Genomic DNA, 27,631 nt, shown 5'->3' on the forward strand with positions numbered 1-27,631 from the left:
CTGTGCTGCAGGGCTATACTCTTGTACACAACAGGTTGAATGCATTTATAGTTTTCTTTGGAAGTCAGCTCTGCATGAATTAATGTTTAGGTAAAGTAAGAGTTTTCAAGAAGAATAAGATAAAATTATAGCTGTGTCCTGTATGTATTGAGTTTTAAAACAGGTTCTCTCTCTGCTAATAATGAAATACCATCTTCTATTGGTTACTTCTACAGTAAATAGTTTAATTGGATGGAAAAAAAGAAAAACCCTTATTGACCATGAACTTTGAATAGCAGCTATATAGCTTGATCCTGATGTAATTTAAATTTGAAACTGGAGAACTAAGCAGTTTTCAGAAAGGTGGTGGAAGTAATGTTGTAGTGTGAGACAGATATTCTTTTATATATATTGCTCTGCTGTTTTATGGAGGCAAATGAATAGTTGAAAATGTCATCTGCATGTACTGTATTAACACTAAATTAAATACGTTTGTATTCAAGTAATGTAAGGATTCTTAAAAACTTCTATGTAGCCTAAAATATTTATCTGCTTCTACTTGGTTATATCTTTCTTAGGTTTAATTTTAGACAAGCTAATGAGTAACATGAATAAAATAACAGGACACCTTTTCTGCCATTTCTCTGACAGTAACACAAATTTTATAAATTGTTGAGATCCACCTATGATTTTTACATGAACAGTGTTTTCTTTAAAAAAAAATTTAAAAAACCATTACTAACAATTTCATCCTTTTTTTTTTTGATGGTTGTGTCTTGTTAAGGAAGCAATAAAATACTCAGAAACCAGAAATGAAGTGTAAACATTGTGTTGTTTATAAGCTGATAGTCTCTTCTACTACTAGCTATATCGTAATTAATGAAGAGTCTCTAAAACTGATCTCCTACTGGAATCAAAAAAAGTCTATCTATTAGTCATCCAAATGAGCAAATATCAGTATATAGACTAAGGATTTAGATATAGTGGAGTGGTACGTTTTTTCCCATTTTTTTTCTACGTGTATTGCATAACGCCTTGAGGACGTGCATTGATCCTGAATGAACTCACTCACATGCTGGTGGGTTAAATACCAGAATTGGCTATTTCTACTACTTCTGCAAAAGTCAGACAACCATATATAGCAAATATATGGCGCTTAGCCGCAATAAAACTCCCAACAGTTTTCACTTTTTGCATCTCTTGACGAGGTGTGTTTTTGCCGGTAGTCTCATTGAGTTACCATTGCAACGGGATGTTCAGGTACCACCAGAGGTTACATGGATGGCGATTATGTTTCTTTCTTCTGTTTTTTTTTTCTTTTTCCATGGTGCTTTTTAGAGTTCAGTAGTGATTGTTGTCCAACCCATGCCCCCGGAAAGCAGGCAGTGTTATCAAAGTCACTAGTGGCAGATGCGTGTTTAGACAAAAGGAAAGGAAGAAAATACAACAGTTAACATGGAGATGAGAGCTAGCCAGCAGATACTGTCTGGGATGTACTCTTAAGTGATCCACATTTTCTGAAATATATTGTAATGAGAGAAGTCTTTGGGAAATAAGTCTTGGCTAATAAAGGTATTTTTCTCCCCTGTAAATTTTCGAAAATTCCACACAATGTTTTGAATATAGACAGAGAAGTGGCAGCCTCTGTGTAGCATAAATACAGGTGTTATGAATGAAAAATGACTGTAAAAAAAAAACAAAACTCATCAGTAAACTAATCTTTGGAATGAATTTCTCTGTATTGTGTGTGTTATCTGACATCAGGCAGCAGAGCATGAAAAATAAATCTGCTGCTCCAAATCTACTTGACAGCGATTAGAATTTTTCACTAGTAGTCGGAAAAAGAGAAATCTGTGAAAGGATAAATAACTGAGACTCCTTTGTGTTTTTGCTGTCCTCATTTTCAAAGAGAATGACTGTGCAAAAGCAGCATGGCTTAATGGCAGTTGTGGATCCGTATCCTGTCTGTGGTTCTGCTGTGGAAGGCTGTGATTTAGTGGTAGCCAGATAAATAAATGGCCCAGGTGTCTGCTGGGAAAAAAGGTCAGGAGGCAAACAGGCCGGCAAGTTAAGTGTGCAGAGTTTCCTGATGAAGGATGTGAAGAGACCAAGTAGTAAGACCTGTCTCTGCTAGTGGAGGAGTGAAAGGTTGACAGCTAAGGTCAACGTGACCACAAATGAGAGTGTTGTCCTAAGGAGGAGGAAAAAGGGAGGAATTTCATACAACTCATACAACTCAAGAAATTGGTAGGTATGATACTGTAAGAAACAAGTCTTAAAGAAGTTCCAGCTATTAAGAAAAAATAAAGAACAGAAAGACAACTTTTTCTTGACTCCATTAATAGTAATGAGGAAGACCAAGGGAATCGGCCTGATCAACAGGGAGACCCATTGCTAGATGGCATCGACAGTGCCTTAAATGCATTTTCCTTTGGTCTATGAACCAATGACTGACTTAGAACTAAGGCTAGAATGAGCTAATGTACTTAAGGAAATAAAACATTTTCAAATTGTCTGGATCTGATGCAATTCATAGTACTAAGGATGGATTGTAGCAGTCTGGCCCATTTGCATTCTTTCAAAGTCTCAAGAGCAGAAAAGAGAAAATATAACAACTGGTTTTAAAAGGGAAGAAAGGAGAAGCTGAGGAATTATGGGTCAGTTTAACCTTCTAGACTGATACGAGGACAAATAAGACTCCGAAGACATTCTCATGAGTAAACTGTGGAAACAGGTCACTGGAAGACAGAATTGTCATATGGAATAATGGTGATAAAATCAAATTTTTTCAAATAAAAAAAAAGGAAAAATTCTTTACTTTGGCAGGAGTGGTTGAGTAGACAAATATGATTACCTGAGTATCATGCTGCAGAAATGGATCTGGACTTGGTCACAGGGTAAACCTGATTAACAGTGTCATACTCTTGAAAAGAAGACAGATAAACTGAGGCTTATAAAAACACTTTTCCATGAAGCATTTATGCTGTTCATTTCTGATAAGGCCTCAAAATAGAACATTAAGTCCAGTTTGGGGTACTGTGCTCTCAGAAGGAAGTGAATTAACTGGAAAAAGAGCAGAGGAATGTAACAGGAATGAGTAGACATCTCAAAAACAAGACTTGCAAGGAGTGAAGGAATTGGGGCTGCTAAGTCTAGAGGAGACTGTGTGGAGTTATAAATGCAGAAATACATAAAAGGCTGCTGCAAAGAAGAAAATGATGTGTTCTGTATGCCTGTGATGGATCAAAAAAGAAGTACTAGACTTAAATTTCAGCAGGGGAGATTAAAATTAGATTTTAGGGAAATCTTCCCCATACTAAAGGTATCTAAGAAGTGAGCTCTAGGAATCTGTGAAATCTCAGTTGTGGGAGGGCTTTCCTGGCAGGTGGGACAAACATCCCTTAGCATGTATCAGGACTGTTTGCTTAGATCAGGCGAATGGTCTGCATAACCTCTTGAATCCCCTGTTTTAAGTCTTTCATTATCTGTAAGGAGGTAGGTTAGTTGGCGACCCATCAGTTCCTGGGAGAAGAGATCTTTGCTTTCTTCGCATAGCTTTTGAAAATGACATTTTCAGATTTTATCGGACAAATGCTCTGTAGAGGTTGTTAGAAGATGGAGTGCACGAAAGGGTCTGCTAGGCACTGCAGCAGCCGCTGGGGTGGAAACCGTGTTTTATTTTGCCCCCAGACTTTGGTATCTGTTCTGCATTTTCTTCTTCTGTATCCTGGTCTGGTAGACATAGGCCCCTTGATTAGGTACCATTTATGAGCACCTGCCTCCGTATATTGAAATAGATTTCAGGAGAAGTTTACAATATTTGTAACAAAGCTACAAGAAACATGGGACTGTCATAGGTTCTCTTACAGTTGTGACATATAATTTTAACTAATGAAAATTTCAGTCGTGTAACTGATATTAATGGAATATAATCACAACAGTATTCTGACTTTAAAATTTTTGCAGAATTGAATGTCAAACTTAATTTAGGGTTGCCTTTGAAAGAGTTTTCTGAATAGAGCAGAAACAAGCAAAAGGTTTGGGATTTTTTTTTCTTTATTTAATTTTTCTGTTGTTTTTAAAATGAGGTTGTAGCCACCCAGTATTGAGAGGCTATTGCAAAGAAGCAGGGAATAAATGCCTTCGGAAGGGAACTTATTATTTCAAGAGTGCTTTGGTGGATCTGTTCCCGAGCCCAGAACAGCCCCGGTGACTGCGCTTTGGTCGCGAAGCGGCAGCAGGTCGGGGAGCGCGGGCAAAGCTTTACAGCCGCCTCGGTTAGGTGCCATCCCGTGGGAAAGGATAAAAGCGTTCAGACGAACACCTGACCGGAGTCAAAACAGCAAATTTAAAACGTGCTCCATTTACTATGTAATCAGTATGTATTTGGGACAGATAGGAGGAGGAGAAAGGAAATGAGAAGTAATTGCAGAGGAGTGTATTAGAAATCCTGGAAGGGTGTGTATAAATTATCCCTTAAGATTTTTATATACGCGTTGATGCAAGTTCTCATCTAATTTGCAATGTTAAGATACATCCTGAAAATATTAAGCTGGTTTCTTCCCCCCTTGTGTTGACACTGTTCGTACGTCTTAAAGACAACCAGCGGTCCCCGGCGTGCAGTTTTCGAAAGCTTTTCCCCTCGTGCGCCCGAGCAGAAAGCAGCATGAGCCGGGATGTGGTGTTTGGGGCAGTTCTGCGCGGTTATAAACAACGGGGGCCGTGATTAATCTGCCCTCGTGTTTGCTGCCGGGATCTGTTTTCGGCAGAGGCAGGGAAGTAATTAAGCGCTGGGCGGCGTGCCAGCGCCCGTGCGGGACTCGCTGGGAGCGCGGCCGCCCCCGTCTCGCGGCGCCGCGGCCGCCGAGGGGCCAGGAGCCGCTGAGGGGGCAGGAGCCTCCGCGGCCGCCGAGGGGCCAGGAGCCGCTGAGGGGGCAGGAGCCTCCGCGGCCGCCGAGGGGCCAGGAGCCGCTGAGGGGGCAGGAGCCTCCGCGGCCGCTCGCTCGGCGAAACGCGGCGGCTCCTTCTTTTGGCTGACTTTCAAAACGCGGGCGGAAAGCGGCCGCGCGGCTAATTGCAGCCAGGTCCCGCGGTGAAAATGTTTAGCGACAGCCGAAAGAATTTAAAGAGGACGGAAGATCGGTTTAGTGTCAGCTGCAATTAGAGAATCGAAGCTTAGAAAAAAATCCTCCTCCGCCGATACCTTAACCTGGCGTTTCGGGCGCGCGGCGAGGGGAAGGGGGAGGAGGGCATTTCCCCAGGCGGCGCGGCGGCCGAGGCCCGCGCGAGCTCGCAGGTTGTCCGGGCGCACGCTTGCACGGCGCGATTTTCCTGGCAGCTCGACAGGACGAGGCTCGCGCTGCGCGCGGCCGACATGTTGAAGCGGAGAGCCCTGGAGAGCGCGGAGGCGGCAGTAGCGACAGCTCTGCGCACGACGTAGCGTCTCCTAGGATGGTTGGGCGGCTCCTTTCTGCAGGTATTTTATTACCCGTCAGCCCTTTTCTAGAGCCCGCAAGGAGGAGAGGAGGGGAAAAAAAAAGAAAAAGAAAAAGAAAAAAAGTAACCCTAACCCTGAGAAAATAGCATCTGCTTCTGTTAAATCAATTTATTACATAACGTTTCAGAGACAGCGCAGCAGCGCAGCGTCCTGAGCTTTTGGCTGCGTTTCAGGTTTGATAAAATGGCGTCTTCGCAGCGAGCTGCTTGCTAAAGATATGTTGCACTGAGCAGAAAAATGAAATTATTTGGCATTTGCTCCTGCTGTTTCTGCTTTGAAGAGGTAGCATTTAGTGGAATCCCTACTAATCATGAAAACTGTTGTTTGTTTGTGCTTGTTTTGCTAATGCATTTAAAGGGTTCCAGCATCAGAGGAAATGAGCTACGTTTTGATGTCGTAGTGCAGAAAATTAAAACGGGGTAGCAGGCTTTCCCACTTGTGCACTTAACGATGGCTTAGTTTTTAAATAAATAAAGCTGTTTTATTCAGTGCTTCCATCTCTGTCTTCCCACATTGTGTATGCTTTTCAAGATTTCATAAAATGAGACTTGTTGTAAGTTAGCTTCCTAAGTTGCTTCAAATAGATGGCAGTTTTCAAATCTGTCCTGAGCCTCAGACAGCATATGCATATATCTAAATGTACCAGGTAGCCTTAAATGTTAGCACTACAGTTCACAGATTTGCTGCTTCATTGCATTTCTTTCTTCAGAATAGATGTTTGTATCATCTTTTCTTTTTCTTTTATAAAGTTAACCTACATTTGCTCCGACGCTTCAAACACTTCTGGCAGTTCCCATTTAATTGAGAATTAAAAAAATCATGTAGAGTCTGTTTTAAAGCTTGCCTTGTGTTGACTTGAATTGAAAATTAAGCTATTTCTTTTTTGGGGGGGGGGGTAGTAATTTGCCTTTGTGTTAACTTGCCTGCTCCGAGTCTTTAAACTTTGACAATTAAAAACCCCAGCCGGACTGTCACTAGCCTTCGGGATATTTCTCTCTTCTGCATGTCAAAGCGAAGGACAGCATGGTCTGTAATGTGTCATTTGGGCAGGACAAAATGAGCCAATGAATCTGGTTGTTATTACGCTGACTAAAACGAATTGCAAAATAAAACTAGCAATAAGAGGGGGAGTCTCTATTAGATTTGATTTAAAAAGGGATAAACAAAACTTTATTAATAATGTGGTTCTCATTAAATATTTATGCCACGCTTTGCCATTTCACACCCTCTCCATGCTTTGGTTCGTAAATCAGCTGAATGTTACATTATAGCTGAGGATGCCTAATTTCACTGTGCACAGTTCAAACTAATTACAGTAATTGGAGTTGGGAAGATACAGTTATTTTTAACTCAGCTGGATAAAAATGAAAAGAAATATTGCTGTAAACCACATTTTCAGAGGTGGATCTACGTTTCAGATAAATGGCTTGTGCAGGCAAAGTATTATTTCAATATTTATTTCAAAGAAACCCCTACAACAGTTTCTCACGTTTCACTCTTGTAGCTTATGCGTGTAATCTATGTAAACATTAAACCGCTTTTACAACTAATTATTCATCCTAATTATGGAACACAGGCAAAAATGGTTTCTATTTTTAGTAAGTACTGAATCAAAGTTTGCAAAGCATGTTGAGTATAATACTTAGTAATACCAGTAATCTTCCCTCTCCCTATTAAGGATATTATAAATAACTCTTATTGCTAACGCTGATCAAAGCTGTGCATTTTTCAGGTATGCAGTACGGTTGCAATTTGACAAAAGTTGGGTATTTATGTTTAAATCTGAGTATGAGATTAATTTTTCCTTCCCGACTGCCGAAGAAATTTTGCTAATCAAGGGAGCAGTATTTTATGAAAGATGCATATTTAAGCTTTTCAAACACAAAATACTGCTAAAAGTTGGTTTCACTTTTGTGGCTTACCAGTACTAAGAGCTGCTAACGTAAAATACCTGTGGTTCCTGTTCCTGATGCTTTATTAAAAATCTTTATTCAATTCACAGAGGAGAGAGAGAAATATTCCTGAAAGGCTGCAGTGCTTTACTTCTGGTCCTTGCAGGTAAATGAAAGGGGAACCAGTTCTCAAGAACTAATATTTTTAATGGCTTCCCCATTTCAGTCGAACAGCTTTGAAAATAAAACAGAAGAAAATATTGGCAATTTTTATGAAGAGTTGGTTTCTTAGAGAGTTGGAGGGAATTCTCGTTTAAAAAAAAAAAGAGGGGAAAAAATCCCTAGATTCAATCATAAAAGATATTTTCCCTTTCATTATTTTGCCTATATATTTTAAATCCTCGTGGATTAAGTAGGACTCTGTGCTACTGTTTAGTTATTTATTCTCTAGGAAAAGAGATGTTTACAGAAAAAGGAAAAATGTCCTTTGTTTATTTGCTTCTAGAGGCAAGAATATAAAAATTTCTCTCTTCAGCATCGGGGTCTGTACTCAAACTGTTATCTTTCTCCAGGACTAAAGTCACAGATTTTGTAGCTTGTGTGTTTATTTTGTGCATTTTTTTTCCCACTCTCTTCATCTGACTCTCATCTGTCCTGTTACTTCTAGTTTTATAGCAGCAGCGTTCTGCTGTTGGAGCTAGTCGTGCCAGTAATGTTCGGACACTCCAAAATAATTGTGTCTCTCTGAAAAAAAAAATCTCCCGGTCTGAGACCAGAAGAAAGCTGCTACTTTGAAAGAGCTCTGGCAAGTCATCTGCTCAGGCAGGTCGTCAGATACGTGGTAACCACCATGAGGTTTTCCCAGTCACTTCTGAGACTCGTTGATGTAGTCCAGAAGCTAAAGCCAGACATTTTAAAAAGCTGGTAACTGAAGTAGCTTTTGGAACAGCTTCTGTCTTCAATCTCCAAGAAACCATTTTTGTCCGAGTACATTTCTTTCTTTCATATTTTATTTTTTATTTTTTTTTAACTGATAATCCGACCACTGTTAATGTTATACTGGAAGGGTTTGGATTTAGATTTTACCAAATTGTTTGGTTTTTTGAATGTATTACTGCCAGCCTGATGGCACTGACCAGGCCCTGTTGCCGCGGAACGGGGAACATACAGGACAGGTACAATATTGTTAAAAGAAATACTTCCTTATCTTATGTCATCTAACGGATTTATGTTAACCCTTATCAAGGCAGCCACTTTGAGATTAGTCAATGGTTATTGATGGAGGGTGTATATGAATCTCAGTAAAAGCAACTATGCCAATGATATCTGAAAGGGAATATCTGTTGATCTGCAGTCCCTCCAAAAGCATCTCCCTCGTGCTTTCTTTTTTTTTCCCCCTTGTTTCTCTGTCTGTTCTTCAAAATCCTAGTATCTCATTTAATGAATCATTTTGCTCCCTGCTCTCAGGAATCTTCCACAGCTCTGTCTAGTCGTCGACTTTCTCCATTCCCTCCCCTTCCCTTTACCTTCTCCCTTTAAGTGCTTTCATCCTTGAGCAGGGCTTTAATGATCATTTTAACTTTGGAAAAAAACAGTTAAACAAGCAACTTCCTTTCAGCTCCTCTTGTTGGTCTTCATGTCATCTTTGTAAGTATAGAAGCATCACCTTGCACTGTGCTCTTGATCTTTCTTCGCAAGCCTGCCCTCGACAGACACTCAACTTGCCTTGGGCAGCACCGTCCTTCTCCCAGGCACTCGCATACGTAGCTTGGGTTGCAGCTTTGACGAGACCTTTTTATTGAAACTATACATTTCAAGCCACTTTTAAATCTTTCTGGCATGTCTGAAATGTACTGCCGAATCTCACCACCCACAGTGTTGAGAAAAATCTCACATAACTCCTCTTATCTGATTCCTTGGTTACCTCAACTCCTTATCTTCTGGCCTTGACTACTGCCGCTTTCTTCCTTTGTTATTTCTGCTCTGCTGAGAATGCTGCTTGACTCATTTTTCTGACCCTGTCGACCCATTTTAAGTCATTTCACTGGCTTTCTTTCACCTTCTATGTCTTATCTAAGATTCTAGTCTCTGTTTAACACTTGCATAGCAAACCTGGATTATCAGGTAAATTTTTCAACCTTCTCCCTTAGCTCTGGCAACATTGCAGATATGCAGTGTCCCCAGTCGGCTTTGTCCAGGAATAACACGATGTTTTCTTCCTTTCTAGTCATTGTGTATAGGAGAAAGAAGCCAGGTAAATCTGAGTGGCTACTTTCATATTATAGTCTCTTTTGGATCTATAATAAAAATCTCAATTATTTTGCTCTTTGCTCTGTGAAACACTAGGTTTTTCCCAGGATCATGAGTAGACAGGTGATGAGCTAGGACTGTTCTGCCTGCCTATCTTTAACATTCCTTCTTTTGCTTCAATTTCTTTAAATAAATTAATTTAAAAGCTGCAATTTGGGAAGTCCTACCAATTCTACCCCATATTCATCTGAACATTCTGTTTGTATCTCCCATCACTTCTTACCTCTGGTCATAAGTCTTTACATTTGACTATAGTACTTAGTTGAAATTCAGTTTGACTTTCAGGAACTCCATTATAAAAATACTTTCAAATTAATATATGAGCTTTCAGTTTCTTCCTGACTCATATGACATGCAGTTTGGAATCCTGGCATTTCTGTCTATATTACGAGCTTTTAAATGCAAATTCCACTCTACAGTAATTTTTCTCTTCCAAAAGTATCATTGAATGCATTGGCAAAAGTTGCATTTACAAAGGTTAGGCAGATGTTCAAGCTCCGCCTGGACAGAGGAGTTCTGGAGCTCTCTAATCGGAGATACTTGAAGGTCTGTCTCATGGAAAAAGCTCTGCTGTCCACTTCTTGCCCAGCCCATCCTAAGCTAGCTAGCACCTGTGACTGTCTTAGACTGTCATGTTGACACTTCTTCAAAAATAAACATTAAAGAAAAATAGTGAATTTGAAGGTTTAGTCAGAGAGTTCAGATATTTGAATAACCAGAGCACCTAAGGATTTAAAAAAATAAATAAAAAGAAAAAATTGGAGATATAAAGATATTGTCCTGGTTTGGAGTGTTCTTTCTTCATCGTTACAATCCTCATCAGGAAACTGAGTAATCACTCCTTTCTGCTAAATGCTTGCAAAGCTACAGGTGAAATGTGTGAATAACTAGACTTGGCTTAAGAGAGGGAGCTCTTTTTATTCTGTTTTTCCCAGTATTGGAATGCTTTTAACTGGAGGCAACTAAAGACGAGCTAATCACACCAAAATATTTGTGATTTAAGTTAATGTATATTAGGCATCCGCTATTAACAGCTCATTGAGACTTGTATACGTCTTCCCCGCAAAATAGTTCTTGTATTTCTTATTTGAATCTAATGAAGAATAATTGAGCATTTTAAAAAAAAAAAGTTGTGTTTCTGCAGGGTTACAGCAAGTAAAAATAATTGATATTCAAAATTCATAATGTACATATATGCACAGTTTTCTCCCTTATTCAGAGAAGCAGTTAGAAGAACTGTGGTACAGGTTGCCTCTAGTCAGTATCCCTAGGATCAGACTGAATTATTTGCAATAAAATTTGTATCAGAAGAAAATAAAGGGAGTAATTTGTACTAAAACGCTCTTGTACAGAGCAATCAGCATATAAATAAAAGCTTCAGCTTCATAACCTGAAGTAAGCTTGAATTGCCTTAGCAGGAGAAGTGTTGTGTCTTTCAGTTTATTAAATTTTGTACTCCAGCAAGCAACTAGATGTTCAAGAGCTTTTGGTTAAATTTTTGGATTAGCATAGATGTTTAAAGATGTGGGAGGCGCTATGAAAAAAATGCATTCTGAGTATCTTTACAAGGTATCATTTATTTTCTTTGGTTTGGGGGAAAAATTGGACTGTATGTGCAAGTTAAAAAGAATGTTTAAGCCCCATGCAAATCATTTAAGAGCTCAGTTCCCTGGCAAAACTGGCTGCTGTTTAGGAAAGTCTGTGTTCTCTGCCAAAAAGTAAGTAAGACTAATGGTGTTTAAATGTAGATTCGACACAGAATGGTTAAGACGGCTGTCAATATTTGTTTCTTTATGTACAGGTAGGGTTGAGGAAAAACCTAAATGGAGTATGAACTAAGTGGGATGATGGTGATGTGATTGTGTTTGTAATAAGCAATGGCAGGTGGACATTTTAGATTTTTTATTGGATAATCTTTTATGGTGGTTCTCTGAAGAGTGAGAATTGATTGAGTCAAAATAAATGATAAGAGTCTCCTCTCCTAGAGATCTCCTAGAGCATTTTTTCAGTTTCGTTTTTTAGATTTTTCCTGTCAGTTAGTGTATTTGCTATCCATATTTATTGCCTGTTTATTGTTTTTACTGGTGTATCAAGAAATGCAAAATATTTTTGGTGCTCTGTCCTAAACCAGAATGCTTTCATTATTTTAACTGAGAGTTTTATCAGATTGAAAAACATAAATATGAGCATGATGCTTTACTATAGTGAAGAAAACTACTGCATCACAAAAAATGTACTCCAAATATTTTTAGCATAATGTAGAATTTAACTTTGAATGCAGCGTTAGAATGTAAAATAGTACTTAATAGGGTATTTTCATAGTGCTTGGCACAGTGGACTCATTTTTAACCTTGTTGGATCCTTTCAGATCTCAGTCACAGTGGATTGGGAGACCATTATGAAAATTCCCACTGGGGACAGCAGCCCACTTTCCGGAGTGACGGCAACTGCAGCTGGGATAAAGTGATAATAGACAGGACTGACAAGGAAGCGTGGCCTTCCATTACAGGAGCTGAGACTGAATCTGCCTCAGAATGTACTACAGACACTGACTCTGCCTCCAACTGTGGCTCAGAGAACAGTAGCATGGCTACAGGGAGTGCCCAAGGCAACTTCACTGGACATACAAAGAAAACTAATGGCAATAATGGCGCCAATGGAGCACTCGTCCAAAGCACTTCTAACCAGAGTGCCCTTGGAGCTGGTGGAGCAAACGGTAATGGAAACTCAGCCAGAGTGTGGGGTGTGGCTGCAGGCTCCAGCTCTGGCCTAGCTCACTGCTCTGCCAGCGGTGGGGATGGAAAGATGGACAACATGATTGGAGATGGTAGAAGTCAAAACTGCTGGGGTGCTTCCAACTCAAATGCTGGCATTAATCTTAACCTTAACCCTAATGCCAATCCAGCTGCCTGGCCTGTACTTGGACATGAAGGAACTGTGGGAGCAGGCAACCCTTCCAGTATTTGCAGTCCAGTCAGTGCCATAGGTCAGAACATGGGCAACCAGAATGGGAACCCGACAGGCACCTTAGGTGCCTGGGGAAACTTGCTGCCGCAAGAGAGCACAGAACCACAAACGTCCACTTCTCAGAATGTGTCTTTCAGCGTACAACCTCAGAACCTTAACACTGATGGACCAAATAACACTAACCCCATGAACTCTTCACCAAACCCTATCAATGCAATGCAGACAAATGGACTGCCGAACTGGGGGATGGCTGTTGGTATGGGGGCCATCATCCCGCCCCACCTGCAAGGCCTTCCTGGTGCTAATGGAACATCAGTTTCTCAAGTCAGTGGGGGCAATGGTGAAGGAATGGGCAGTTCAGTGTGGGGGATGTCCCCAGGTAATCCTGCCACAGGAAACAGCAATTCTGGGTTCAGTCAGGGGAATGGAGACACTGTGAACTCAGCATTAAGTGCTAAACAAAATGGATCCAGCAGTGCTGTGCAAAAGGAAGGAAATGGAGCAAGCGCGTGGGATTCAGGGCCTCCTTCTGGGCCTGGGGTACTAGCATGGGGCAGGGGCAGTGGCAACAGTGGTGTTGGTAGTATGCATTCTGGAGCTTGGGGCCACCCCAACCGTAACACCAGCAACGGTGTAAACGGTGAATGGGGCAAGCCCTCAAACCAGCATTCCAATAGTGACATCAATGGGAAAGGATCAACAGGGTGGGATAGCTCTAGTGTTACCAGTCCGAATCCTGCCATGCAGCAGGGCAATGAACAAATGAACTCTTGGGCCAAAGCTGCAGCATCTGGCACCACAGCTAGCGAAGGAAGTAATGACAGCGGTGGAAGTCAAAATGAAGGCAGTACTGGGAGGGAGGGGGCTGGAGAAGGCAGGAGGAGAGACAAAGGGATGATAGACCAAGGGCAAGTTCAGTTGCCAAGAAATGACCTTGACCCCAGGGTCCTGTCCAATACAGGGTGGGGACAGACCCCTGTAAAGCAAAACACTGCCTGGGAATTTGAAGAGTCCCCAAGGTCTGAACGAAAGAATGACAATGGAACAGAGGCCTGGGGTTGTGCAGCTACTCAATCTTCAAACTCAGGGGGGAAGAACGATGGGTCCATCATGAACAGTACAAATACCTCTTCAGTATCTGGGTGGGTCAACTCTCCACCTGCAGCTGTTCCAACAAATACAGGTTGGGGAGACAATAACAACAAAGCACCAAATGGCCCAGGGGGATGGGGAGAGTCAGCAAGCTCTACTACTGTTAATAATGCTGCTGCTGCCAAAAGCGGCCACGCTTGGAGTGGGACCGCAAATCAGGAGGACAAATCACCTACCTGGGGTGAACCTCAGAAACCTAAATCTCAAAACTGGGGAGATGGACAGAAATCAAATCCAAGCTGGACTTCGGGAGGTGGAGATTGGGCAGATTCATCATCTGTTCCTGGACACTTGGGTGATGGGAAGAAGAATGGATCTGGATGGGATTCTGACAATAGATCGGGGTCTGGTTGGAATGATTCCACAAGGTCTGGGACCAGTGGGTGGGGAAATGGCACAAACAGCAAGGCTAATACAGGTACAAGTTGGGGGGAGTCTTTAAAACCAGGCCCCCAACAAAATTGGGCTAATAAACCCCAGGACAGCAACGTGAGTAACTGGGGAGGAGCTGCTTCTGTCAAACAGACGGGGTCGGGGTGGGTTGGTGGGCCAGTGCCAGCCAAACAAAAAGAGAACTGTGAGGCAACTGGCTGGGAAGAGCCATCTCCACCGTCCATTCGCCGCAAGATGGAAATCGATGATGGTACCTCAGCTTGGGGCGACCCAAATTACAACAACAACAAGACTGTAAACATGTGGGATAGAAATAATCCTATAATTCAGAGCAGTACCACAACCAATACCACCACCACTAGCACCATTATCAACACAAATATGGTTGAACCTCAGCCATCGCATCAGTCAAGTGCCCAGCCGAACCGGTCCCCGCTGCTTGGTCCAGGTATGAAAATCGTTTTATTTGCTTTTAAAACAGAGGTAAAACGCAAAGAATTTAAATCTAGTTTTCATATTGCCCCTCTGATTTTTGAGGAATAAACAGGTAACTGTCTAATAGGGAAGAGCAACTTCTGAATGCATAAAGTGAATTATTAACAATGGTAAAAAAAAAAAAGTGAGATCTGCTTGGCGTTTTCCTTTTATTCACTTTGACTATGGCTTAACAATTTACTCAGTTTTTCAAACAGATGTAGAACATGGAGCTTAAATTCTTTGACTGATCGTGTTGCATTTACTAGCACCAACAAAGCAGCTAGTTCATTCTTCCTCCAGAAGTTCCCGCTTGCTCTGTTTACCAGTTGAAATCTTGCTGATCGGGAGGACGGGCTGTGAAATCCGCAGAGAAGCTAATGGGATTCTGGTGTAAAAAGGGACGTTTAACCTGTATGTGGAGAGAGAGCTTTTCGGAAACTGTTAAGGCAAGGGCTCCTCTTAAAGTTGAAGTCAGTATTGCTCAAGCTCAGCAGGCCAAGTGGGGCCACTTGCACTGAGTTCATGAAGGGAAATCTCTGCGTCTCTGTCTTCGACTACTCTGTCCTCCACTTGTCAGGTTTTCACCTGAGACTGAGTATCAAGGTAGAGGAGGTAGGCCTTTTAATTTCATTTCGTTAACTAAGGCAGTATACTTGTTGGTGTATAAATTAGGACCTACTATGCCAGTACCAATGATGCTGAATGTTAACTAGGCTGATCAGTGCGTAGTTGCACATGGAGGATGCAAATCCAGTATTTAAATCGTAGCAGAAATTTATTCAATTACCCTGAAGCAGTAGTAACTTCTTGTCTCGACAAGGAGACCCGTAGAACCTGATATACAAACTTCCTTATTTATTCTTCTTCTGAATTCCAACTATTAAAAAAAAAAAAAAAAACGTCCAGAAGGAATTACAAGGAAGGTGTTTGGCACGGGCATGGTGTTATTTTCTCCTATATTCTCTTGGCCTCTATGATCTTTTCGTCAGCGCTGAAGTGATGTATCTGAGAATAGCTCAGACATGCTTGCACAGGTCCTCAGCCTAGAAAACTGCCCATCCAAGGTGAGACCAGCTGACTACGCTTGTCATGCCGTTTTTGCAATAGAATTTTTTTTTTTTCTTTAAAGAAGGCTTGAGAGGAATTTTGCTGGCTGCACAATGAATGCAAGAAAAGCTTTAAAAAAAAATCCAGTTAAGAAAATGCTAAATTCTTAGATTGTTGGTCTGTGTTTGTTTCTTCAGGTCTTCCACGGTGAGACGATACCTTGTTTTAGCAGCTTCTTTTAATTCAAGCATTGGAGGGTTTGGGGTTTTTTGCTAACCTTTTTCCTTTTATTTGTCTTCCGTTTCTATTTTTCAGTCTTTGTTCTTGTTTAGACACTGTGCATCTGTTTCTTTTCTGCAAACTGTATCTCTTGGCAACAGACATGGGTTTTTTAACGGTTGCATGAGTCTAGGCTGTTGCTGTTTCTGTGTCTTCTGTTTGTTGTCTTTTATAGAAACGGTTTTCATCCATATTTTAGGTCTCAAACATGGGTAGTATCCCGGACTTCTATGTGAGTCTCCTAAAGTTGGCTTGGTTAAACATGTCAATATTCAGGGTGACTAGGAAAACGTAGTCTGACGTGACCCGAGTTCCAATTACAAGCTTTTAGGCATTATGTATCTGGAAAAAATATAGGAATTTTTTTAATTTAAAGACAAGGTACTGTTGTAGACAAGCAGGAAGGAATAAAAATGGGAAAAAAAGAGAAAAATGCTTTAAGAGAGCTGGAGGTGGTTAAACAGAAGTTACTGGAAGCCCTGTTCCATATGACGCCCCACAGACTTCTCAAAAGAAATCTAATCTCGCAGGTCTGTTTGAAATCCTTCCATCTGATGTTGTCTCGCAAGTTTTTGTTTTGTCTTGGTCATGGCTAAATATTGACTTTTTAGCTGTGCTTATCTCCGAGTGGGATCTGTTTTCGCTTCTTCATTTCTGTCATTTTTTTCTCTTTCTGATGTTTTGAAATAATTCAGGCTTACTGTAACATCTGTATAAAAATAGGCTCATGTTCCCTGCTTTGTTTCAATATTTTAACAGTTGAGGTATGCATTTTAGTGCAATGATCCAAAAGGAGAACTCTTTAAAGAAGTCCAGAAGTGGTCAGTTCAACATATTTGATCAATAATTCTTAGTTTGCCTTAAACTTACTTCACCCCTATTTGAAACTTCATCCATGAAATGATTCAAATTTCTGAATTATGTTGGAGATGGCCATCACTGAAGAGTGTTGGGGATTTTCTTTGACATTAAGCTGATTTTTGGATGATTACATGTATGCTTGTAAACCTGTTCACCTACAGTGATGTACTGTTCATGCTATTCAAATAATGCTTAACACCTTGCAGAGGAAAATTTAATGTTCAGAATCCTTCAGATTTTGAAAACGGCATTTAAAAATTGGTCTTAATCTACACTGGTTCCTCTGGAAATAGTAGCACAACTGGGAAAGGCAGGGTTCCTTCTAAGTAATCTGCTGACACAGTCAGAGATCTGCTTAGTAATTTGCAGTGATCTACTCAAGATGCCCCACGACCATGTTAAAATGACAGTGTCGAGTATCTTGCAAAAATGTTTATTAGGAAAATTCTAAGGTATTAAAGGAAAAACAACCCCCAAAATAAACTTAGGATAATAGGCAAGAAGGAGGATAAATTGAATAATGATAATGAGGACAATTTAAAATACAATTTGATACTATTCTTAAAAGCTAGTGCGATCAAGCCTGCATAAGTTACGCTTTCTGTGTGTGTGTTTTTGCTTACATACACTCACAGATGTGCACATAAGTACAACTATAAAGGCCACAGGTGTAGAAATGTTTTAAAGAACTATCATCTAATCTCCAAATCAATGAAAGCTAGGAGTTGTCCTCCATGCCTTTACATATTATGACAATCTTTGCTTTTGACTGTACCTGGTAAGGACTAGTCTTATGCTTATCTTACACATGGAGAGCAAAAAATGTAATTTAAATGATCCCATTAGTTTCCCAACTCAAAGTGCCTAAGACCTGATTTTTAACATTGCATATAGCACATAGCAGCTTTACAACAATGTATGTTGCAAATAAGTTAATCTTTGTTGAAATTTATACGGAGTTAAAAACATTTATAAATAATGTCTCATCTGGGACACCTAAAAATGAGGCTGAAGTAATCCGTGGCATTTCTATGATGCAGACAGACATAGGCTTATAGTATGTTGGAGTACCGTTTAACCTTATTTTTTCCTACTGCAATTCCCTGTCCCATCAACTACGTGTTTTCAACTTGTACAGTAAGTGAGACAAGGATCCTGTAGCCAGCACTCTCCTGTAATCCACCACCAAATTTCATCCAACAGTTCTTTTCCATGCACGATAGTTCTGTAAAAAACGTATGATTATGTATAATTAAAGGCTGAGCCAAAGGGCACTGGTAAGTGCTCATGTAAAATCTTCCAGCCGTTGAACTAAGGTATTAAACTGGCAGTTTAACTTTTGCATGGATCACGATGTGCCTTGCCGATCACTTTTATCATTTACCGTTATTTGAGGAACATCCAGAATAGCAAATCCTGGCTTCTCTTCCTGTGCTGGTAGGAAGCCTGTGGTGCTGTTGCAGGACGGCACACGCATGCTCAAAGCAGAGAGATGGATTTTTCTGTTGCTCTGCAGCACCAGTTGACTGTTCACCAGGGAGCAGCAATCCCCTTTGAGTTTTAAGTTTATACTACATTAGTTTAGAAATGAAGGGCAAGTTACAGTCTTGTTATTCAGGTTGTCACCCATCCCCAGCAGTTCTCAAAATTCCTTGAATACAGAACTTAAAAGCTAGTGATGGGAAACAGATGTTGGTACACACTTGATGAAAATGCTCCAAGGAGTTTCTTTTTGTGTTGTAAGAAAACAAAATGTGGTAGCTAATGTGATAAATGTATGCCTTTCTGGTTTTAGGGACTTCCTCCCAAACCGCTGGTGAGTTATTTGGAAAGACAAGCAAAGAGCTAGTGGTTTTGATTTAGATTAAATGTTAACCTAAATTACTCATGCATAATTCTTACTAGCACTTGTAACTCTTCCAAATATCATACAAGGAGAATGAGGAGCGAGAAGTGATTTTGCAAATCAGGGGATGAGCAAAAGAGAGCGAGTGTTGGATCCTGAAGAGCCGTGGCGCTCTCCTCCAAATGCTCACAAGTGGGCCCATAATTTTCCTGTTCCTGTTGGACAGGTGGAGACTGGCAGGATTCCAGTAGTCAGTCTTCCCTCTGGAAGAAGGAACTAGCAAAAGATAACGTAGATTTACCCATGGAGATTTTATATTGAGAAGTAAAGTCTCTGGAGTTCCTAGAGAGTAAGTAATTGAAATTTTAAAACTCTGAAGCAGGTCTAAATTCTGAAACTCTGAAGTCCTCTTCTTGCTATTCCTTTAATCATCTTATACAATTGTCTCGGTGGCAACTTATATATCATTCGTAACATGTCATTTGCATGAAGCAGAGAATGCAGGAGTGATGCATTTTCCATACCTTGAATTTGCATCAGAGTGGATTTGAAACCAGATCAATTTGGAGCTCCTTTAGGATACTCATGGATAAACTGAACGTGTGTAGAATTTGCTCAGCCCTGGAACAAGCGAGTTCTGGGGGAGAAGATTCTGCAAAGCCTCTCCTCTGCTTTGGCTCAAGGTTGATGTCATTGCTGAAAGCCAGATTTGTAAGTACAGACTGTGCAGACCTGCCAGCTCTCCTGGTGCTGAGCAGCGTGAGTAGGTCCTGAGCTCCACTGCATGGAGAAGAAACCCTTGCAGAAAAGTAAGACGTGAAAGGTCAAGGCTCATGGGTGACTCCTGAAAACATACACCCCCCCCCTTACAGCTTATTTTTTTTCCATTATTCTTAGACTAACTAGCAAAGATTTAGTAAGTAATCTCATTTTGCTGCAGAATCTCTTCCTTTTTCATCTCCATAAGGTCCTAATGTTTTGGATTGCCTGTATTGTAGTCGTACGCTCTGGTATTTATCACGGACCAAACAACTTCAAGGAAAACAATTTCTGTCATCCAAATGGCTATAGGGTTGTTTTGAGGGAAAACAACTGTATCCTGCCATAGCTTAGTTAACATTTCACTTTCCCTTGAGGATTTCCTGTTGGCTGGGGCCCAATGTTAATTATGGGTTTATTTTTCCCTATAAAACAAACTGCCAATGTGTCCATATCTATTACTCACTGTGATCTTTTTGTTTCTTGCAATTCTAAGTGTTTAGAAATTTCAGTATTAAAACCTCACTCTCCTGCCAAAGAACCCTTTAACAGAGCTTATTCTGTTTAAAACAACATTCATCCGGATCTGTCTTTTTTTTTTTTTTTTTTTTAAGCATGGGGCTTTTTCTCAGGAAAGTCTAGATACATTTTTTTTTTCCATAAAGAAAATCACAAATGTTTTCTGAGCAGCATTTTTGAAAATTGATGACTTTTTCAGATTTCAGGCCGCTCCGAAGGTGTTCTCCTTCCAAACAACTGCGTAAAGAAACTTTAAAAGTAGTTCCTTGCATTTACCCAACCCTCTGTAATGGAGTTTGCAAGCTGCCCTTATCGTGAGCTATATAGCACTGGAAAGCATCACGCTGCCAGAGGCAAGTTGTTTGCACTGGACTGTCCGATAGTCCACCTGTGTCTGAAAAGCAAATCCTACTGGGTTATTTTAAAAATCAAGGACGAGCCTCTTTTTTTTTTCTTTCTTTTTTAAGAAAAAAGGAACTTTTCTGCAGAACACAAAGCAAATATATTTCCTGCTGCCTGTCGCATTTTGCCTCATCTATTTGAAAATGTAACCTTATGCGCTTTTTTAAGTTTCCAAAATGGAGCAGTTGTATAGAGTCATAAAAAGGTGGCGCAGAGGTAATAACATTAAGAAAGCGGGTGCTTATCTTGGAGGAGAAAAACAGATTCATAATTGATAAATACTCTAGAATTTGTGAGTAGAGGTTAATTTTTGCAGTATATAAACTATTTCTGCGGCAGCCTTCCATTTTTATTAACTAAATTGCTGAATTTAATTTAATCTGTCAAGATTCTTTTGACAATGTTTATTTTAATGCATTTTGTTTGTTTTTATGTAGGTACAAGTATTATCTTAGCAGAGGCTATCTCATTATTTGTAATCCCATATTTACTATTCAGCGCACTTAAGGCAAAAATAACTCGGCGTTGCACATCTGTGGTCTTTAATCACCGCTATTGAATTTACAGGAACGAATGGTCCAATTCCTTCAATTTTTTTATTCCACAAACTAGTACGCTTTACCGCTTCAGTATATGAATTGTGTTTTTAGGGTTGATTTTATGAGTAGTTTGCATGAATGCAGAGAAATACTGCTATTCTGCCCTCTCCGCCTTTGCATTCTAGTTGGTATTTCAGAGATGCTTTGGGGTTTTGTTTCGTTTGTGTGCAGTTAATCCCTTTCAGATGCTAGTATAATTAAAATAAATACATGCAGTTGTCTGACAAGGCAGCCTCCTGAGTAGTGAGAAAGAAATTCAAATAAAGTGTCGCTTAAATGAGTTGACTTAAAGATGCAAGCAGCAATCTTAAATAAGGGTTTTAGGCGAAACACCAAGGAAGTTGTTGTGTTAAGCAGTGGTTCAGTTATATACATACATGTGTGTGCCTGTGTGTGGTTATCATTTGTATACACCTTAAAATTAACCAGAAATTCAAGTTTGGTTGATACAGCTTAGAACATAGCGGTTTTGTTTCAAATTTTTAATTACAAATTCATAGGGAAGATTTTTTTTATTATTGTTACCATAACTCCAATACCATACCAAGATTGAGAGTTGGCTTTGCGTGAGAAACAATGAAATTTGGTTTTTTGCTAGGAATATTTTTTAAAACACTGGTACTAAAAGAGCTTTATATGTGTTCTTGAACATGTAGGCTTAGTTTGACAGTATTTTGTGTCATGCACAGTTTTATTGTTATCTAAGAGAACTGTTGTTGATTTAAGAAATGGAACCTGAAATAAATATATCATACAGTGACATTAGAGTGGTGAACAGATATGAAACCATCTCTTTGAAAGGAATTTTGTCCACTGTTTGCCAACTAGTGTCCAAAATGTTAGTGGTGGTGTACATTGCCTGCGGCTTCTAGTAGCAGAATTTCTGTTGAAATCACTTGGTCCTGCAACGACTTCTAGCAAATGTAAACACATTGCTCGATGAAACACTATTGCTTAGTCCCTTTACTTAAATGATTTCCTTGTCATTATCCACCTTCTTTGGGTATCTGTTGGTGCAGAAAGGAGGTAAATGTAAGATACTTTGTTTTCTTGCCTGTTATATATGACTCATTTATGTATTTTAAAAAGTAACTTGAAATCCATGTATGATCAAAGTCTGTCTTTCTGGAAAATTTGCTAAAACAAACCGGTCTTCCATGAAAGTAGGAAGCTGTTCTGTCTACATATTGTTTCGGGGAGAAAAAAAAACTTTAAAAACATTTTCCTCAAGTGCTGATGTTCAACAAAAATGCTGAATTCCTATGTGTAAAAAAAAAAAAAAAAACAGAAGCAAATAACTTCAAAAGAAACCTTTTTTAGAGGTAATTGTAATTTAAAATCCAATTTAAGCTTTTTCTGTGTCGCTCCATGTTGCTCTTCAGGGCTCAAAAGCTACATGACAGTTCTTGGTATATTCAACTTCAGGAGTAAAATCAGTGCCATATGGATTTAAGCGCATTAGATTCAAGCCAGGCTAAGGACATTTCTTTATAGTAGCTTACATCTTTCAATGAGTTAAAATAATACTCTGTTGGAAAACAGTGACTTCTATCTGCCGTTCCTCATGTTTGTGTTATAGGTCCTGATTGCACTCACGTCTAGTTGGGCTGTGAAAACCATATGGATTATAATGTAGAGCCTCAGTGATGAAGGGATGTAGGGAACGTGCTCAACCATGAGCCTTTAATAAAGGGTTTAAGGGCTGATTTCAATGTATATAATCAATGAATGTTTAAGGTGGTAACACAGACGTCTGATTTACTCATAGGGCACGAGAAAAGAGATTTGTTAATTTGTAAATAGTTAAGAGGCATTAAAATTGCTTCAAGTCTTTCATTTAAACAAGGTCCAGCTCAAATATGGGTCTTGGTCTCATCAGTGCTCCCACTGCTGGGTGTGTTGTCCTGGCAGAGTGGTGTCCTAGCAGAGGTCATCCCTGTTTGGTCTGCTCTGAGAAGTGACTTTTGAAACAACTGCTCCCTTCGGACAAGATCTGGTACTTACGCAGCAGCGTGCCTGCTCCTGGCTATGTAGAAAAATGACCTGCATCTTAACAACTTTGCACCAGTATTCAATTAAGAAAAAGACTTTTGAGACCAAATCAAAGGGTTTTTTGTTGTGTTTTTTTAAATATGCTTAATTAGAGTCACTGGGTCTGCTTATTGGTTCATGCTCTTCCCAGACAGACTAGTAAACCTTTCCTCTTCTCCTTGCTTCAGCAGGCTGGGGCGAAATGCCTACTGTCCACACGAAGACCGAAGCTTCTTGGGGAGAGCCGTCCTCCCCTTCTGCTGCAGTTGATAATGGCACTTCGGCGTGGGGGAAGCCCCCCAGCAGTGGTACAGGGTGGGGAGATAATCCTGCCGAGCCGGCAGGGACGTACGGAAGAACAACCGCTCCAGCTGCTGCCCCAGCACTGTGCAAACCAGGTACCCACGTGGATGTCACTCGGAGAAGTGCTCAGAGAAATGAGGGGGAATGTCTTTACTGGTATTTCTAAACAGCACTTCTTTCTTCTGATTTTCTGTGCATTTAAGTCAGAGGCTTTCTTAATTATTTTGTTTTCAAAAAGTCCAGAAACTGTCTCAAAACTTTGAGATTCCAGATACCAAATTTTCTCTCATGATAACGCATTTAAAAATATGAATGCAGTGCATTTGCCCAGAAGATTTAAATATACTCCTTACAGTTTTTTGTGTACTTTGAAAGCAGTACCTTATAAATTGCAAAGATACAGGAACCTGTAAAACTGCAGAAAAATGTGAACAGTGCTTATCCCTAGGCCCTTAAAACAAACCTGTATCAGGATGAGAAGCAACTGAACTCAGGATAGGATTGATTTTGGTGGGAAAAGAAACACCTGAGAATGACTAGTCAAAACTTCATTATTCTGTGAAACTGAGAGAAGTGAATATTTTCTTCAGCTATTAAGACTGTTCACAGGTTCAGGAACATCCTGAACTACTTACTGCTTTGAGACTCCTAACTAATAAAAACCTTCCATCTCCCAATGCCTTGGAGGCTAAGGTGCTTTTTAGAAGTCTCTTTTGGCTGTGGTGGTCTTTTAGCTCCACTTCTGCAAAATACTATACTGAGAGACAATTGCATAGTCCCAGAAAACCTAAAAAGAGGAGTGAGCGGTCTTAAAATGTGTTATGCCAGCCTTTGAGCAGAACAGAATGAGGCAACACAACCTCATCAGTTAAAGTGTTCCTGCTAGCCCACTTACTCCCTTCAGATTCCATTCTTCTGAGGTCTGAACGAGTTTGCTTCTGACTGCCAGTAGCCTTGAAATTCGGTTTTGCTCATCAGGAAGAACATGGCAGCTAAAATGGTGAGATTCATTGAAAGCAAAATTGTATGTCATCAGTGTGTGGTCACACTTCTGGTGCCTTGTTCCTCAGGAGACTTGAATGGCCACAGATCTTACTTGTTCAGGAGAAGGAAGACCTGCTGTGGCTGGATTTCTTCCTTCTATGACAGTTTTTAGAGTATTTTTCTTTTTTGATAGCTTCAAGGAAGGCGTCCTTATAGTTTAATGCCAAATAAGCTATTTTGTTGAACCTTTGTATCTCTTGAAAATGCTCAGATATTAGTGTACCAGATATGACATAAAGGGATGTTTCTGTAAAATTTGCAGCAGACGGAGTGATCTGGTTTTCTTCTCCCTCTCTCCGTTCCCTCCAGCTTCAAAATCTATGCAAGAAGGCTGGGGCAGTGGTGGGGATGAAGTGAATCTCAGTACTAGTCAGTGGGAAGATGAAGAAGGAGATATGTGGAATAATACTGCTTCTCAAGAGAGCAGCTCCTCCTGTAATTCCTGGGGGAATGCCCCGAAGAAAGGACTTCAAAAGGTAGGACAAAAATAAGGATAGTCTCTAGAAATCAGCAGAATTACGGTGTAGCATTTCAAGCATCAGTTCTTACCAGTTTTCTTCCTAGTATTACTACTTTGGACTGAATGAAAATCTGTTCCCTTGTGAATGGTGAAAAATGAACCTGGTGATAGTGGGAAGTGGATTTATGTACCATTTTACTAGCAAATAAAGTAAAAGCTGCTACTTATTAGGCCCAACATAGACATTACACCTGAAGTCTTAAATTAGGCCTCCAACACCTGAACACAAACATAAGCTAACTGTTATCAATAATGTTTATCAATAATAAATGATTCAAGCATAGCCTACCTGGTTTCCAGGGGAAAGTGGAAGATCTTTGACTTTTAGCATGTCAGATGCTTCAGGGGGTTCCTTCTTGTTATTTTTGTTTTCTGTAAGTTTTATAAGCTTCCATGTATTCCAAAGAAATAATAACGTATTAACAGAAGCAAACAGAAAAAGCATAAGGGGGACTTTCAGACACTTTCTGTAGTGGCAGAAAAGCAAACTGTAGTCTGCGGTGAAGTGGTCCAGCAAAAACTATTTCCTACTTCCAAAAACAAATAGATAATTGTAAGGTGTGTACTGTTATGAGAACAAAGTAAATTTGTATTAATGCCACGCTCAACCAAGAACACGTGCAATTATGTTAGGATGTTTTCCATTGCACAGAGTCTTTATTTCAGGAAAAGGCCAGCCCATAAATTAAAGGAGTTAGGATTACATTTAGCCAGTTAGTTTGTTATTCCATTAGCCGTCGTAATTAGGCCAGTGATTTGATCAAGTAAGGCTGTTTTTCCGTACTGTCCACACCCCAAAACAAATACACACTTGTCTGTTGGTAATTTCTGAAGAACTGAACTGAAGAGTACTTCTTAAGGATTTTGCAAGAGAGAAGCTATGCAGAGCTCTTTTAAAGATGTTTATCTAAACATTCTTGTTTGTTTTTAAGAAAATGCGCTGAATAGCGTAAGATTCTTACCTTTCAGGTTGCAAAGTCATTTTCTGGGAATGTTTTTTGGGAAGTGTTATACTATTTCAGAATTTTTTTATTTCATCACGTTTTTCTGCCAAGATTAAAGATGAAAAATTTAAAGGTCACTTTAATTCACAGGTCAGCAAATCAAATAGTAAATAGTACATTCAACAGCTGTTCAACTGAGACAATTTTTTTATGCTCTGTGGGGGAAGAGAATCTTAGCTATTTTGTTTGTAGGGTTCCTGTATACGTTATAAATATCTGTATTAACAGAGCTTATAGTAACATGTATTATTAAGAGGGAAAACGGGTCATGTATTTGATCTACGTGTCACTGGTTTGCTTATAGAAAATAGACCTTTAATGGAGTTTCCCACTTACTTACTCAGGGCATGAAGACATCTAGCAAGCAAGATGAGGCCTGGATCATGAACCGTCTGATAAAACAGCTCACGGACATGGGCTTCCCTGTGAGTAGCGTTCATATTTTAGCATATTTGTGGCTTAGCCTCTGTAGGTTGTAGTTCTGTTTCTGATGTTTCAGGCTGTCGCCTCAAAAAGATAATTAGTCTTCCTCTTGTCAGGGAATTAGTTCTGTTATCTGCATCTAGACATTTTCCCTAATTTCAGAAATTTACCATAAGTTAATAGAACGCTCTTTGAGATTACTTGCTGACATACTTAACTTGATGACATTTGTAGAACTTTTGAAGTTCTGAGTTTTATGACAACAGGTGTTACTTTGAACTTCAGTAATAATTCTTCTGTTCCCCATTCCCTTATTAAACAGATGGAATTAAGAGTATAGCTGTGTGCTGGAGTTTTTTTTATTTATTTGTTTGTTTGCTAAGAGAGGCGTATAGTAGTTACACTTAATTTAACCACAGAAAATAGGAAGTAATTTAATAGAAGATGCATATGGCTTGACCTTGTACAACTGTTACTATTTGACAAACTGAAACAACTGGCTCTTTGTGGGAATTGGTAAAAGCAGAAAAAACATGTATTAACATAATTTGTGCCACTTAGTAAATTTTAAATCCAGTATTTAAGAGACGTATCCATTTTCTCAGTTTGCTTTGAAATCATATAAGCATGGTTACTTTTTTTTCTAACTTAATCCATATTGTTAACAGAGAGAGCCAGCGGAAGAGGCCTTGAAGAGCAACAATATGAATCTCGATCAGGCCATGAGTAAGTAGCTGCGTAACTGAAATTCTTTTTCTTTAATGCAACTCAGAAAATATTCATGATTCTGGAGTTTGATCTTACCAAGTCCAGTTTAATCGGATAACTTTATTTTTTAAAGGGTTTTTTTTGGTTGTTTTGGGTTTTTTTTTATGCAAGACACTTCTGTGGGTTACTATCAAGACCAGCAGGGGTGTGTAGGTTTTAGTACTTTCAGAGGCAAAATATGTAGTTTTCTGTTTAAAAAGGAGTGATTTGTAACAGATTTGGAAATAGTTTCTAGTGTGTTTTGGTTTTCAGAGTTTTGACAATCCGCTCTCTTTGCACCACCTTTGTTTTTCAATGTATTTCCCCTTGCTTTCTGTGAAGGTGCTCTGCTGGAAAAGAAGGTGGAAATGGACAAGCGTGGAATGGGAGTGACCGACTACAATGGAATGGTCACCAAACCCCTTGGCTGCCGCCCACCACCAATCTCCAAAGAGTCTTCCATGGACCGCCCCACCTTCCTTGACAAGGTAGGCTCAGAAATATGGGTATCACTGACAAGTCAAAACTGTAAGCGATGTAGAGATACTGATGATTTCCACTGTCTGTTTAGAAAGCTCCG

At 39.9% G+C, this 27,631-nt stretch overlaps 1 protein-coding gene across 6 annotated transcripts in view; it reads left to right on the forward strand.

Moving 5' to 3' along the window:
• TNRC6C (trinucleotide repeat containing adaptor 6C) overlaps positions 1-27,631 on the forward strand; it is a 117,519-nt gene that overhangs the window by 58,664 nt on the left and 31,224 nt on the right. For 5 of the 6 annotated variants that reach the window (XR_010886109.1, XM_067308605.1, XM_067308608.1 and 2 more), the window contains 6 exons: positions 12,047-14,638; positions 23,199-23,408; positions 24,667-24,833; positions 26,226-26,306; positions 26,973-27,030; positions 27,394-27,539. Coding sequence is in view for 5 of the 6 variants with exons in the window: in XM_067308605.1 (XP_067164706.1) it covers positions 12,047-14,638; positions 23,199-23,408; positions 24,667-24,833; positions 26,226-26,306; positions 26,973-27,030; positions 27,394-27,539 (3,254 nt within the window). In the remaining variant the exon portion in view is untranslated. The remainder of the gene's footprint in view (positions 1-12,046; positions 14,639-23,198; positions 23,409-24,666; positions 24,834-26,225; positions 26,307-26,972; positions 27,031-27,393; positions 27,540-27,631) is intronic. The other variant, XM_067308607.1, reaches the window with a different exon arrangement.

Source organism: Apteryx mantelli, chromosome 19 (genome assembly GCF_036417845.1).
Source record: "Apteryx mantelli isolate bAptMan1 chromosome 19, bAptMan1.hap1, whole genome shotgun sequence".
NCBI classification, from domain to species: domain Eukaryota; kingdom Metazoa; phylum Chordata; class Aves; order Apterygiformes; family Apterygidae; genus Apteryx; species Apteryx mantelli.